The sequence below is a fragment of the Pyrus communis genome, chromosome 2 (assembly GCF_041283825.1).
Source record: "Pyrus communis isolate YQ-2024b chromosome 2, ASM4128382v1, whole genome shotgun sequence".
In the NCBI taxonomy this organism is placed as follows: Eukaryota; Viridiplantae; Streptophyta; class Magnoliopsida; order Rosales; family Rosaceae; genus Pyrus; species Pyrus communis.
Window position 1 is genome coordinate 20,347,639 of NC_142566.1, and position 14,350 is coordinate 20,361,988.

General features: G+C 37.1%; 1 protein-coding gene and 1 pseudogene across 7 annotated transcripts; both read right to left on the bottom strand.

The window, feature by feature from the left end:
* Nucleotides 1-1,014: 1,014 nt before the first annotated feature.
* LOC137748693 (pentatricopeptide repeat-containing protein At2g01390-like) lies at nucleotides 1,015-3,542 on the bottom strand (annotated as a pseudogene). Its single transcript, XR_015956846.1, has 2 exons — nucleotides 2,767-3,542; nucleotides 1,015-2,319 (listed from the first exon to the last, which is right to left on the bottom strand). The product of XR_015956846.1 is annotated as a pentatricopeptide repeat-containing protein At2g01390-like (transcript).
* Nucleotides 1,015-6,765, bottom strand: LOC137748692 (UPF0496 protein 1). Of its 6 annotated transcripts, none has more exons than XM_088686062.1 (2): nucleotides 5,034-6,671; nucleotides 1,015-2,319 (listed from the first exon to the last, which is right to left on the bottom strand). In XM_088686062.1, the coding sequence occupies exon 1, from the start codon at nucleotides 6,159-6,161 to the stop codon at nucleotides 5,046-5,048; it is 1,116 nt and encodes a 371-aa protein (XP_088542188.1). In that variant the 5' UTR covers nucleotides 6,162-6,671; the 3' UTR covers nucleotides 1,015-2,319; nucleotides 5,034-5,045. The 6 variants fall into 6 exon arrangements, with proteins under 6 accessions (XP_088542188.1, XP_088542169.1, XP_088542182.1 ...); XM_088686043.1 differs by lacking the exon at nucleotides 1,015-2,319 and adding an exon at nucleotides 3,395-3,534 and having other exon boundaries at nucleotides 5,034-6,667; XM_088686056.1 differs by lacking the exon at nucleotides 1,015-2,319 and adding an exon at nucleotides 3,979-4,455 and having other exon boundaries at nucleotides 5,034-6,667.
* Between the last annotated feature and the right edge of the window lie 7,585 nt (nucleotides 6,766-14,350).

The window sequence follows — 14,350 nt, forward strand, 5'->3', positions numbered from 1 at the left end:
TATTTTGTAGTAGTATAAATAAAGATATTTAGCCATTAGGTAAAAGGGGGGAGACAGAGAGAGGGGAAGAACGCATAGCTTTGGAGAACGCACTAATTTTTATTTTCAAGGTGTTTTCTATCCTTATTTTTATAATATTTTGTTTATAATTGTTTATAACTAATTTCCGTTTGCTAAGGTGAGGCCACAAGCCTTAGAAAAAATATGCAGTTTCTTTTCAATTTGCTTATGATATTATGCATGCAAGTTTTGAATTATTAATCACCAATTTATTCTGTCTAATTGTCTTGATGATTGGCCACCATTAGGATGTTTAGAAAAGTAATTTGATGCAATTTTGGTTAGAGGTCGGTCCTTGAAATTGACGAAGGCTTTTTGTAGTTATTATGTGCAAGTTCACTTAGTATGAATACCACGTTTTAAGGGTTGCATGAGTTTTCAAAAGGCTTCACAAAACTTAATGAGTCATGCATATTTAGTTTTGATTTGAATACCACGGATTACACGTTTGATATACACTCTATGTTGGGGGTCCAAGTAGGCATATATTAGGAAAACCTAACCTTCAAATATGCATGTGTAATTCATAAGTAATTGGAAGAACTACATATGATTGTTAAGGTGACGGCAGAACCCTAGCCTTTTACAATTTATTTCAAAAACCGTTTTCTTTTAATTTACTTTGTTTTGTCACTTTATTTAATTATTTTCTATTAAATTCGTTTTTATTATTTTAAATCACAAAATCACCTTTTTCTCAAACTTTATTTTAAATAATTAATTAAGATTTAATTTGACATAAATTATTCATTCAAATCTCTGAAGGAGAACAATCTTACTAAAGTCATCTATACTACAATTACTTTGACTCTTCCAAGTATTTTCGTATTTTTATCCTTACTTTTACAGGTGGTAAAAATCCTATCAGGCTTAACACCTTTTACACCACTATGGTATATAGCCACTTGCTTCTTAATGGTCCCGTTAATTCAAGGCAAAACCGGACCAGAATAGTATCAGAAAAGTTGCAATTCCACCGTGCATATCATTAATCATGTCAATAGATTGATAAAAGTATGTTTAACATGGCCTTAAACCTTCCCCGACATACAAGTCTAATTGTCCATCAAGACAACTTAAAAGTGTGTCAACCACATAACTTCCAGAGTCTGGATTTTCGATCAACAACTCTTTGCCTTAATCGTATACACAGCCATTGGGTTGACAGGAGAAGTGCTTCCTTATCTACGACATATTCTCTCAAGCAGCGACACATTGTTTTGCATCGCGAGACCAATTAGGGAATCTCGTTTGCCCAATTGGCATCAAGACACAAGATCCCCAGCAAACAGAAAATCACAAATCTTTTGGTCGATCGGGACAGCATTCTGAAACTCACCATCTGCCTGCAGACTCTTCTTTTCCTTCCTATTCATTTCAGCTTCATGAACTCTACTGCACTTTCGGAGACCAGTTAACAGCACAATGTATGTGCCCAAAAAGGGACGAAATCCTTTCCCTCGCATCGCTTCAAAGTTTTGAAGCCCTTTATCAGCACTCCCAGCAGAGAAGTAAGCCCCAATCAATGCAGTGTAAGTTGCAGTGCACTTGTGATCATAAGGCAACAAATATTGCAGCACAAGGTATCCTTCTAGCACGCCCGAGCCTATGTATCAGAAGTGCACTTAAGTATATTCCAAGAGAACATCCAGCCCTAATCATCTCTGCAACAATCTCCACCACTTTTAGAAATGACTTTGATCTGATCAAAGCTCATACCAAAGCCAGATATGTATTTCTCTCAAGGATTATGCCCATTTTCACACCATATTCGAAAGGCAATAAAGCACCATCAAGTCTGCAATGTTCACAATTTACCTCAATGATGGTTTGGTGATAGCACAATCCAATTGTATATTCTTATCTCCATTTCCAGCAATCAAGTGGTCTATGGCAACGAGATTTTCTTTTTTCAAAAGAATCAATACAAGCCCTTCATCAATTGTCACAAGAGCATCAGCAGCAGTTGGCCTAAACTCACTTTCCTCCTGATTGCCAGAGTCGACGGAAAAGTGAGGTTGAACTTGCCTGAGGAGGGAATCACTCTCGCCAGCAATTTTGAAAGTTCTAACAGCCTCTAGAAATACAGGGTAACGAAGGGTAAGGCGATTTTCTTTCATAAACCAAAGGACATGGTTCATTGTCCATGTGTCTCCTGCTTTGCCCAATTTCTGAATTAAATATTGCAAGCCGCTTTATCAGGTTGTACTCCAGCGTCTGACATTTTACCGAAAATGTCAAGTGCCTCTTTGCATTTCCCTGAAACACATAACAAATTCAATAACTTTATCGATATTTTGGGGAGGAGGGAGAGGAACATCGCAAAGATGAGTCCCTGTGCATCCCACCAAAAGTGCATATATGCATAGAAATCATAGCATGATGAGTCCATTTATGAGACTATTAATATGCAAGTTACACAAACATGATATCTTTTCTAAATACGACTACGAAAACAAATGTAATTTCACATCATCCTATTAAAAGTGGGGTAATGCAAGCAATCACAATGTGGAAACAACTTCATATCATAGCACGAAAAATCTCATCTTCCTTTAACAAACACACACCGTGCGTAAACAACCAGTATAACCGTATGCACAAACTGGTAACTTTCAAGAAAAAATTATCAAACAATCACCCCCGTTCAGACATTACAACAAACACATAGAGTGCAGTACATATGCGAAAGCAAATGCTACTCACCCGAACCAATTAGGAAGTCCATTAACACAGTGCAAGTACGACAAGTTGGAGAACATCCACATTGAGTCATTTCCCTGTAAACATCAGTAGCCTCCTTCACTCTGTTATCACCAAGCAAAATCTTCATATAAGCAGTGTAAGAAACAACAGTGGGAGGATATCCCTGAGCTTTCATCTCCTCCCAAGTCTGCACAGCCCCATCGACGTCGCCGGCATTCGAAAGTCAATGCATCAGAGGAGTGTAAGTAACGGCATCAATTTTGACCCCCTTTTCCTGCATTTGCTTGAAAACATGGGACATTGATGAACCCCTCCCGGCTTCTCCGAAAATGTCCAGCATTGTCGTGTAGGTGAACTGGTCGTGCTTAAACCCTTTAAACCCAGCAACCCGGTTGAAAAAATAAAATAAAAAGCCACGACCTTTCCATCGGAGAGTGGGTTTTGAGCACCTGGCTCACAGTGTAAGAATCCCATCTTATGTGAAGGCTCTGCCGTTGTTCTTTAGCGGAATCCCATGTCGAATATTTGAGGATTCTTTATATGTTTGAGTCTGTTTCTCGCATGTAAGTCTTCGGGTCCAAAGGTCGTTGCTTTGGAGTGGATTTGTGCTGGTTTTTTGTGTTATTTCTGGGAATTGGATTGTTGGGTTTGTGGGGTTAGATTCGGTTGAGGAAATGGATGGATTTGGTGGAAAGTTTTCGATATTGGTGATGGTGGATGCCGGTGAAAGCTGCAAGGTGCTTCAGAAATCCATGGAGGTTACGGAAACTGCGCATAGGAGGAGTCGTTCATTAGTGTTGCGCATGGGAGGTTACGGAAACTGTTAGCGATATACAATCGCAAATGAGTTCCCCACACATTTTTTCTTTTTCCGCACTCCTTTGTTAATTCATGTTCTTTGAAAGTAAAAATGTTCGAGTCCAGTTCTAGCAATTTGTAAATTTAAGTTGTGACGGATAATAATGAAAAGGATTTTTGCGCACATATTTTCGCTTCCGCACACCCCGATCTATTCATGCCGTTTGAATATGCTTTAATTCGTTTAGTTCAAAGACCAAAAATAAATAGAAGGGTGTAGAGACAGAAAATAAGCGTGCGGAAATCACTTGACAAGGTCAATATTCAGTAACTTTTGCGTTTCAAGTAGGCCTCTGTTTCCATAACCATCCGTTTTAACAATACTGCTACCACTATTGATCTAAACAGATGAACTACAAAACTATTGTTTTCATGATAGACAGATGCGTTAGACCACATATAACTGCATACAATGTTAACCACAATTTTTGACTAATTACTAATATCTCATGATCCACTCCATTGAGTACAAAGCCTCGGAAAAATACTTCTAATACGTGCAATCATCGGCAAATATGTGACTCGCCTCGTGCTCATATTTTACCTTCGGACGCTTTTACATATATCATCTCAACATGTTTCGAAGATGGCAATTAAAGAAATCCATTCTTTTTTTTAATATGTCCCCAAAAATTCCACAGATGAACCGATATAATCAAACGAAGCAAAATCATTTCTGCCAATCAACAATGCATGCTTTCTCAGCTTATTGACTAATAAAACCAAGTGTAACTTCAATACCAAGCCCCTTCATCATGCAAAAACTCTTCAGCCGTTGGATTCATTAGGCAGTCCAATATATATCAGACTGAAGATGAACGATCTTTATCTCTTACCTATATGATAGAGAATCAAGAAATATAACTATTCTTAAACTCTTCTCATTTTGCGTATCCATATAACCATTCAAAGTGAAGAAAGAGAGCTCCAAATTCCAATTAGTTCTAATCCTTGCAGACATTCCAGAGACGAAAGAATTTCTTGCACATGCCACACACATGACACATCCCTTGCACAAGTTTGTGGTGGGATCAACATCAACTACACAATGGTGAAGAAAACCACTCTTGTGAGAGGGCGGCACAGTGCGTGCACGCACAAACTATATTAATCAGTCTTAAAAGAGACCCCTTAGTAGCCATCAAATCCAAATGTTCAGCATTTAGCAGCTAAGTAAAATCTATCAAGTTCTAGTACGTTTTGCAATAAGAAAACAGATGAAATAGTCAGTAAGTAATCCTTCAACCCGAAAGATATAAATAAATAAATAAAAATATAGACTCTACCATTTGCCTTTAAGGAATGCCAAATCGAATTCATGTGACCCAAGGTGAATAATTAGCTTTAGCAGGGTGCATACATTTCACTAATAGACCGCCAGGAAGAGAACAGTGATCAGAAACACATACCGAAAGGGTCTTTCATTTGTTGGGATGCCCAATTATTCTCTGCAAAATCACTGTCCTTGCCTTCCTTATATCCCGGCTACACTTATCAGCATGCTGGCTTAGATTATCAATGGTTTCCACAAACACATCAAGCTTTTTCTTGATCTCATCCATCACTAGCTTCACAGCCAACCCCTCTTCTCTAATAGCAAAATCAGCATTGTGCAACAGTGACTCAATCCCAATTTCAAATTTGTCAACAAGCACCCGGATGCTATCCAGGTCCTTCATTGTAACGAACGTTCCAATCTGCATTGAGCTGATTATCTCCCTCTGCCCTTTCAGTCCTCTCTCGTAGTTATTCCAAAGCATATTACACCATTTTCCAACTGAACCTATTGGGACAGCGAATGCCCCTGCCAAGGCCGTTACAAGTGGTGGTGCAGCAATGGCAGCTGCCACTACAGAGAAAACCAATACAGAGACAAATGTAGCAACGAAAATAACATTTGACAGCCTCCTCCAAGCTTTCACTGATTTGAACTTCTTATCAAGTTTTCTCTTACGAAGTTGCAGTTTCTCAAACATGGATGCCTGGTTCTTGTAAACTGCCTGAAACAGTATAAAGAACTCGTCTGTGAAAGGATCCCCAGCCGCCTTAAACGCCCTCAATTCTTTTAAGGTTCTTGCACACCCGTTCCCATCTGCCCCAGCACCTACTTCTTCCTCAAACTGCCTAACTGCAGCTTGAATTATCAGCTGGGTATTGAGTGCACGCTTAAGACATTGCTCGAGGGAAGTACAAAAATCCAACGTTTGAAGACTGTTCTCAAAGTATTCCTCCACAAGAGAGAACATTTCTTTACTTTTCCATATATCCTTCTTGCATTCTAGAATCACCTTGACCACTTCCTGGTTCATGTCAAGCAAGCAATCGGTAACCTCCTTGAGCGAGTCAAGGGATAGGGACCGAATATCCAACCCGGCTGAAAGCGAGTGAATGACACGGCTTGTGCGCTGCTGGAGATTGACATCAAACGATTGCAAGGCTGGATCGAGCTTACAAGCCGCCTCATAGGAGCTCAAATCGGCGCTGTCCTGGGAGTTGGTAGTAGTTTCAAGGTTTTTACTGGATTTTCCTCCCATCATTTGGGTTCAGATAATCAGAAATTCCCAACACCTAACTATGATCCAAGCAGCCAAATACTCGAAATCGAATCAATACAATCTATGAGTAAGTTGAAGAACTACAAAATTAACCACAAAGACTTGGAATTTGGCTAGATCCTAAGCAACCCAAGAGCTAAATATTTCACTAGGTAAAGCAAAAGTAAAAACCCAGATGAGATTTCTGCACAAAGTATAAAACTTGATGGATTTTTCTCACCTGAAATTCAGCTTAAATGCAAAGAAAAATATGAACTTTGTAGCTTTGCTCTCTCACTCCAAACCCCCACACCCTCCAGAAAGTTCAAGATTCCCAAACACAAGCAAAATCCAACACGATGAACCGAAGACTGAGTCTTTGCAAAACGCACAAGTCAATGGTGCAGAATAAAGCAAAGAAGAAGATGAAATGGGAAAAGGAAAGTGAGAGGAAATTGGGAAAGCAGCAAGGGGCTAAGCACAATTTCCCTTTCGTTAATCAGGAAGGAGTGTGCTGCATAATTTAATGCTATCGTTCCACGGAGTTGAAGGAAAAGACCAAGGAGGGCAGACTGTTTGGATGCTCTTCCCATCCCATTTTATTTGTGGGATCACGATTAAGTCACGTTAATATTTTATATTCCTATTGTTTTTTATCTTATTATCTTTATAAAAAAAAATCAATATAAAATGTTGACGTGCCTTAACCGTGATCGTACGAAATAGGAAGGGATGAGAAAGGCACCAAAACAGGAGGGAAGACAATCTACCTCCAAATACCAAAAGGGCAAAAGTGGGAACCAATGCCAGGTGAATGAAGATCCTCTTCGATCCTCTTTCCAGGATCTTCAAATTGTATCCTTCATGTACATCGTGTAATTAAAAAAAAATTTAATATTTTTATTTAAAAATAAATATAAATAGTACTTGACGAAAATTGACCGTACAATATACGATAAACGGACACGATTTGAGGATCTCTAAGGCCATCTCCAACTGAAGGGTCCAGACTCCAGAGGGCGGCCGAAAATAGCCTGAAAACCCTCTCCAACTGAGGGCTAGGCTAGAGGGCTCGTGGGCCCCACAGAATCTGAAAGGGCCAAAAGGTTGGCCAGAAAATAGGGCCGCCAAAACAAGTTCAAAGAAGTTTAATGGTAGAAATCGGCGAAAAAGTGTCTGGAAAAAAATCAAACTGGTTTTGGAGAACACAAAACATAACATTGTTTCTTGAAAAAAAAAATCAAATATAGTGTTTGTTTTGTTTGTGCACAAACAAACATTGTACTTGGAAAGAAAATAATCAAAATCCAAAAAATAGTGAATTAAATTCCATAAACAGTAACTTAAATTTCAGAAACAATGACTTAGATTCAAAAAACGGTCTATGCTTTAACCTTTGATTACTTCTTTTTTTTCATGCATCAGTTGATTATATTTAAGAAACATGATGCTCATTTTGCTTTGAATTCAATACAGTGAATTTCACTATTTCTTTTCTAACTTAGATTCCAGAAACAGTGACTTAGATTCCAGAAACAGTAACTTAAATTCCAGAAACAATTTATTTTTACAATCTAGAAACAGTGACCAATAGTTATTATTGAATAACAGGCAGATCTCAAATTTATTTTCTGGAGAAACAAACGATGAACTCTACTAACGAAGAAAAATTGAAAAACAGTATCTCGAATACACTATGAATAATAACGACGATCACATTTCAACAAAAATAATACAAAATATAAATTAAATAGCATGAGGATCTATATTTTTGTTTCAAAGAAAAAGAAGAAGGTCCGCAAAACAACGATGAACTCCAATAACAACGAAAATCTGAAACTCAACCTAAAAAAGTTAGTGGTAAAATCGACAAATCATAATTTATTATAGTTGGGCCATTTTTAGTTGGACTACTTTAATATGGGCATTATACTAATCATTAAATAAAACTTATAACATGGTTTTTTTTTTTTTTATTAAAACTAAAACTTTTCAAGTCATTTTCATTATTATTATAATTTTTTTCCTTTCAATTCAGAAATCCATATTGTGCCACGTGAGCCCAACAGTAAAAAGATAATTTTAAAGATTTTTTCTTTTTTACGCGCTTGATGCAAAAATATATGTAAAGTACTGACGTCAACCTGCCGTCAAATAAACTCAGGAGCTCACATGGGCAATCCCTACCTGATTGCTTGGTCTGATTTTGTTGGGCCTATGTGTGGCCCGACTAATTAGGCTATGGTGGAGAGGGATTTTTGGGTTTTAGAATATTCAATGCCCAATTGCTCGGGCAATTGTGATGGGGATGAACTTGCTCTAATAGAAAAAGAAAAAAAAATTAAAAAGATACTACAAAACAACTTAATGCCGAGTTACCACCTCGCTAAACATCCATCTTGGTAAAAGTTGTAGTTTTTATCTGTTTATTTGAATCCAATAGGTAAGACTTATGAGTACTCTACACTTCCTAATACAAATAAATGAAATAATATATTTTTTCGTGTCTCACCATTTTTTTTTGACACAAAATTGTCAAATGTATTTAGCCCCATTTTTAGTGAGATTAATTAAATCTCAACCGCATATTCTAATGAGTTAAATCTTAATCGTTCACTAAATGTGCAAAAGAAAACCATCACTTCATTCCTAATCTGAAACCCTACTCCCTCCCACCGCCTAAATTAGGGGTTGACACGGGCCGGGCTGGGTCCACTTAGGGGTGGGCATGGCTGGGCCGGGTCCACATTTAGAGGAATCGTACATGACCCGTTTGAAAATGAAACGAGGCAGGGTTGGATGGATCATGATATTCTCAAGAGACTCAAACCTAACCCAGCCCGTTTGAAACAGGCCGGTTCCTACGGGTCCAAGTTTTTATTTTCCAATTTTAGTATTTTACAAAAGTGATTTCTACAAGCTGTTTGGTTGCCAAAAATCCGAATCACAATTAACATAACTCTGAAAGATACAACAGGACCAACCTCCTGTTAATTGTTATAATCCCCACTGCATCTTCCACCACAAAATAACCATCAGTAACTACACATACAAAATTTCAACCGATTTCTGCAAACCCTTTGTTGGAGTTTGAGACCCTCTTGTCCCACATTGGTCAATAGTATTTTTTCACAAGCCTTTATATAGGCTTATTCCCTTTTCTTAGTAATTAGAACTTGAACCATTTGGAAATGGATTGAAGGTTTGGGCCTTATGGTTGTGTGGATTAGGCTTGAATATAATATAGCCTAAATACAATTAATATTAATTAATCAAGACAAGGGCCTTGGGCCTTGGGGCCTTTGAATTTAAAATTAATCAGATTCATTAATTTTAATTTTCGGATTAAGTTTTTTTAATTTATTAATTAAAAAACGTTTTGATTAAAAGACACAGCTATTAGAAAGAGTTGTACTTTTTTATTAAAAGACACAGCTATTAGAAAGAGTTGTGTGCTTTCAAATACACTGAACATGTGAAAGGGTGTGAAACAGCCTATATATTTACAATCACAGTATCCAAGTGAGAATCATCTTTTCTTCCTCCTTATCTTCTGAACAAAATTTCCAGAGAGTAAACACACAAAGCAATTCGCTAGAGTTCTATAATCCAGTGCGGGTTGTAGAATTTGGTAGTTGTATCCTGGTCGAGCAGACGTTGTAGAACCACAAGCACAAGAGTGGGACGAAAATACTGTTCGAAGGACATAGCTTTTACGCTAGCCTCTACCTTCTGTGATCAAGTTAGTATCATTGTATTTTTATATTAGTTTATGTATTTATTGTATAATTTCATTCTGCACATCAAGTATATTTGGTAAATAAAATATTAGAATTTCAAGTTCTGTTTATTTCTGTTATTTTTGTTTATTTCTGAATTGTTCTCCAACAATCTTCGAACAGTATGGAACAATCGGGAACTAAACCTCATTCTGAGAAGCCTGAGAAATTTAAGGGCGGAGACTTCAAAAGATGGCAGCAGAAAATGCTGTTCTATTTGACAACCATGAATTTGGCTAATGTTCTGCGCGAGACTGTACCTACTGCAGATGGGGAAAATATTTTTTCTGCAGAAACTTTAACGGCTATAGATGCCTGGAATCATAATGATTTCCTCTGCAGAAACTATATTCTCAATGCATTAGATGATTCATTGTATGATGTTTATGTAGTATGCAAAACAGCCAAGGAACTTTGGGAATCACTTGAGAAAAAATATAAAACCGAGGATGCTGGTTCGAAGAAATTTGTCGTGGGCAAATTTTTGGACTACAAAATGGTGGATTCCAAGTCCGTTGTTTCTCAAACTGAAGATCTCCAGAAAATCATCCATGACATTCATGTTGAAGGGATGATAATCAATGAGTCTTTCCAAGTGGCGTCCTTTATAGAAAAACTGCCACCTTCTTGGAAAGAGTTCAAGAATTATCTCAAGCACAAACGTAAGGAGATGACGCTTGAGGATCTCATTGTCAGGCTGAGAATAGAGGAAGATAACAGAAAGAATGAGAAGGGCCTGGTTTCGAGTATGGAAGCCAAGGCGAATGTTGTTGAAGGAAGTTCATCAAAGCAAAGGCCGAAGTTCCAGAAAACTAAGAAGAAGGAAAAACACTTTGTCCCTGGTGCGAAAGGCAAAGACTTCAAGAAAATCAAGGGAAGTTGCTGGGTTTGTGGAAAGCAAGGCCATAGGGCTCAAGAATGTCGTCATCGAAGGGATCAAGGTCCTGGAAATCAAGGCAACTACAACCGCGCAAACCTGATTGAAAACAATGTAGATGCCTTAGCTGCAATGATTTCTGAAATCAACCTTGTGTCTGATCACGCTGATTGGTGGATAGATACCGGTGCAACTCGCCATGTGTGTGGTGACAGAAATATGTTCTTTTCGTACCAGAAAATCGAAGGAAATGAGCAGCTGTTTATGGGAAATGCATCTGCATCTGTTGTGGCTGGAATAGGGAAATGTGTTCTGAAATTCACTTCTGGAAAAGAATTAACCCTCCTTGACGTGCTGCATGTCCCCGATATAAGGAAGAATCTTGTTTCTGGTCCTATCCTTAGTAATAAAGGATTCAAACTAGTTTTTGAGTCCAATAAGTTTGTACTAACTAAAGGGGGAATGTTTGTAGGGAAGGGTTACCTTGCTGATGGATTATTCAAACTAAATGTACTTGCTAATGCTATGAATGAAATAAATAATGCTTCTGCTTATATTGTTGATTCGTCTAATTTATGGCACTCTAGGTTAGGACATGTAAATTTCCGTTCACTTTTTAGAATGCATAATTTAGGTTTGCTGCCCAAAATTGATTATCTAGATAATGTGAAATGTGAGACTTGTACAGAATCGAAATTTGCGAGTCAAAGCTTTAAATCAGTGCATGAAAAGTCCAATGATTTATTAGATTTAATTCATAGTGACTTGTGTGATTTTAGATCATATCCAACTCGTGGTGGAAAGAACTATTATGTAACATTTATAGATGATTTCAGTAAGTATTGTTATGTTTATTTACTTCATAGTAAAGATGAGACCTTGGATATGTTTAAGACATATAAGGCAGAAGTTGAGAATCAACTTAACAAGAAGATTAAAGTCTTAAGGTCCGATAGGGGAGGAGAATATGAGTCTCATGCCTTTGCTGAATTTTGTGCCACACATGGCATAATTCATCAAACAACAGCCCCTTATACACCGCAACAAAACGGTGTTGCCGAACGGAAAAATAGGACTTTTAAAGACATGATCAATTCTATGTTGAATAGCTCTGGGATTCCACACAATTTATGGGGTGAAGCTTTACTTACTGCAAATAAAATTTTGAATCGAATTCCACCTAAAACAAGAAAGGAGTCACCATATGAATTATGGAAAGGAAGAACCCCAACGTTTAAATTGCTTAAAGTGTGGGGTTGCCTGGCAAAAGTACAAGTCTCATTGCCAAAGAGAACAAAATTAGGGCCTAAAACTATAGATTGTGTTTTTATTGGTTTTGCATCTAATAGTTCAGCTTATAGATTCTTAGTTTTTCACCCCTAAGTCAGTGATATACATGTCAATACTATTATAGAATCTATAAATGCAATATTTTTTGAGGATATATTTCTATACAAAATAGGCAAGTCTAATTTATTGAAAAAGAGATTACATGATGATGTATCTGAGGTCAATGACAAACCTAGAGAACATGATGATGGTTCATCCTTGTCTAGAGTTCAACAAGAAGAAGAACTTGAACCTAGAAGGAGTAAAAGGACAAAAATTCGAAAGGATTTTGGGCCTGATTTTGTGACCTTATTAACCGAGACAGAACCTCAATCATTCAAGGAGCCCATGTCCACTCCTGAAGCTCCATTTTGGAAGGATGCAGTTAACAGTGAGATAGATTTCATTATGCAAAATCATACATGGGAATTAGTCGATTTGCCCCCTGGCAATAAGCCAATTGGGTACAAATGGATATTTAAGAAGAAATTAAAACCTGATGGTACAATTGACAAATATAAGGCTCGTTTGGTAGCTAAAGGATACCGTCAAAAACATGGTTTGAATTTCTTTGATACATACTCGCCTGTAACGAGAATTATGTCAATAAGAATGTTGATTGCTATAGCTGCACTCCATAACATGGAAATACATCAAATGGATGTAAAGACTGCATTCTTAAATGGAGACTTAGATGAGGAAATATATATGGAACAACCTGAAGGGTTTGTGGTTAAAGGTCAAGAACACAAAGTTTGTAAACTTGTGAAATCACTATATGGGCTTAAACAAGCTCCAAAGCAATGGCATGAAAAATTTGACCGTATTATGATAACACACGGTTTTAAGATAAATGAGTGTGATAAGTGTGTCTACACAAAAACTCAAAATAATGCTTGCATTATGTTGTGTTTATATGTAGATGATATGCTTATAATGGGAACTAACAAAGAGATAATAAATTGGACCAAGAAGATATTGAAATCAAGTTTCGATATGAAAGATCTTGGATTAGCTGATGTTATTCTTGGTGTAAAAATAAAAAGAAACCAAGAAGGATATATTCTTACACAGTCCCATTATATAGAAGCTACACTTAGAAAATATGGTCATTTGGAAAGTAAAGATGCAATTACTCCTTTTGATGCCAATAGCAAACTTAAGAAAAATAGAGGTGATGCTATATCTCAACGTGAATACTCACAAGTTATTGGAAGTCTTATGTACATTATGAACTGTACAAGACCTGATATAGCATACTCAGTGAGTAGACTAAGTAGATATACATGCAATCCTGGGCATGATCATTGGGAAGCTTTAATTCGAGTATTGAGATACTTAAAGCATACAATGAATTATGGATTGTATTATACAAGATATCCTCATGTGCTTGAAGGATTTACTGATGCGAATTGGATATCGGATAGTAATGATACAAAATCCACAAGTGGATATGTATTTACTTTGGGAGGAGCAGCAATATCTTGGAAATCTTCTAAACAAACATGCATAGCCCGATCAACTATGGAATCGGAATTTATAGCTCTTGATATGGCTGGAGGAGAAGCTGAGTGGCTAAGAGATTTTTTGGAGGATGTTCTCATATGGCCTAAACCTGTAACGGCAATATGTATACACTGTGATAGTTTAGCTGCACAATATCGAGCTAAAAATAGTGTATATAATGGGAAGTCTAGACAAATTAGACGAAGGCATAATACAATAAAGTAATGGCTCTCTAGTGGTGTAATTTCTATTGACTATGTTAAGTCAAAAGATAATATTGCGGATCCGCTTACTAAAGGTTTGTCTAGAGAGCAAGTTAAACATACATCGAGGGGAATGGGTTTAAAGCCAATAGAGTAAAATGAAACTGCTAAACGGAAACCTAACCTAGTTGATTGGAGATCCCATGGTCTAGGTTCAATAGGCAAACTGGTTTGGCTAGTTTCAAGAAGAAACACACTTACATACCCATTCCTATGATGGAAGAAGTGTGCTGACTGCTGATGATGTAGGATACATTAGTTTAATAATATTGATACTTGTAAATCAAGTGGAATAGTAGCAGCCTATTCTTAATCAATATCACCTATATGAGAGTAAATGTGAGGTCGCATTTATGAGAATTACATGACTACAGTCTCTAAAGCTCTCATGAATCCATGATTTGTTCAGGACCAAATAGAACACAAACGTATGAATTT

Coding starts and splice junctions, on each gene's coding strand:
- LOC137748692 (XM_088686062.1), bottom strand. CDS start 6,161: ATGATGGGAGGAAAATCCAGTAAAAACCTTGAAACTACTACCAACTCC.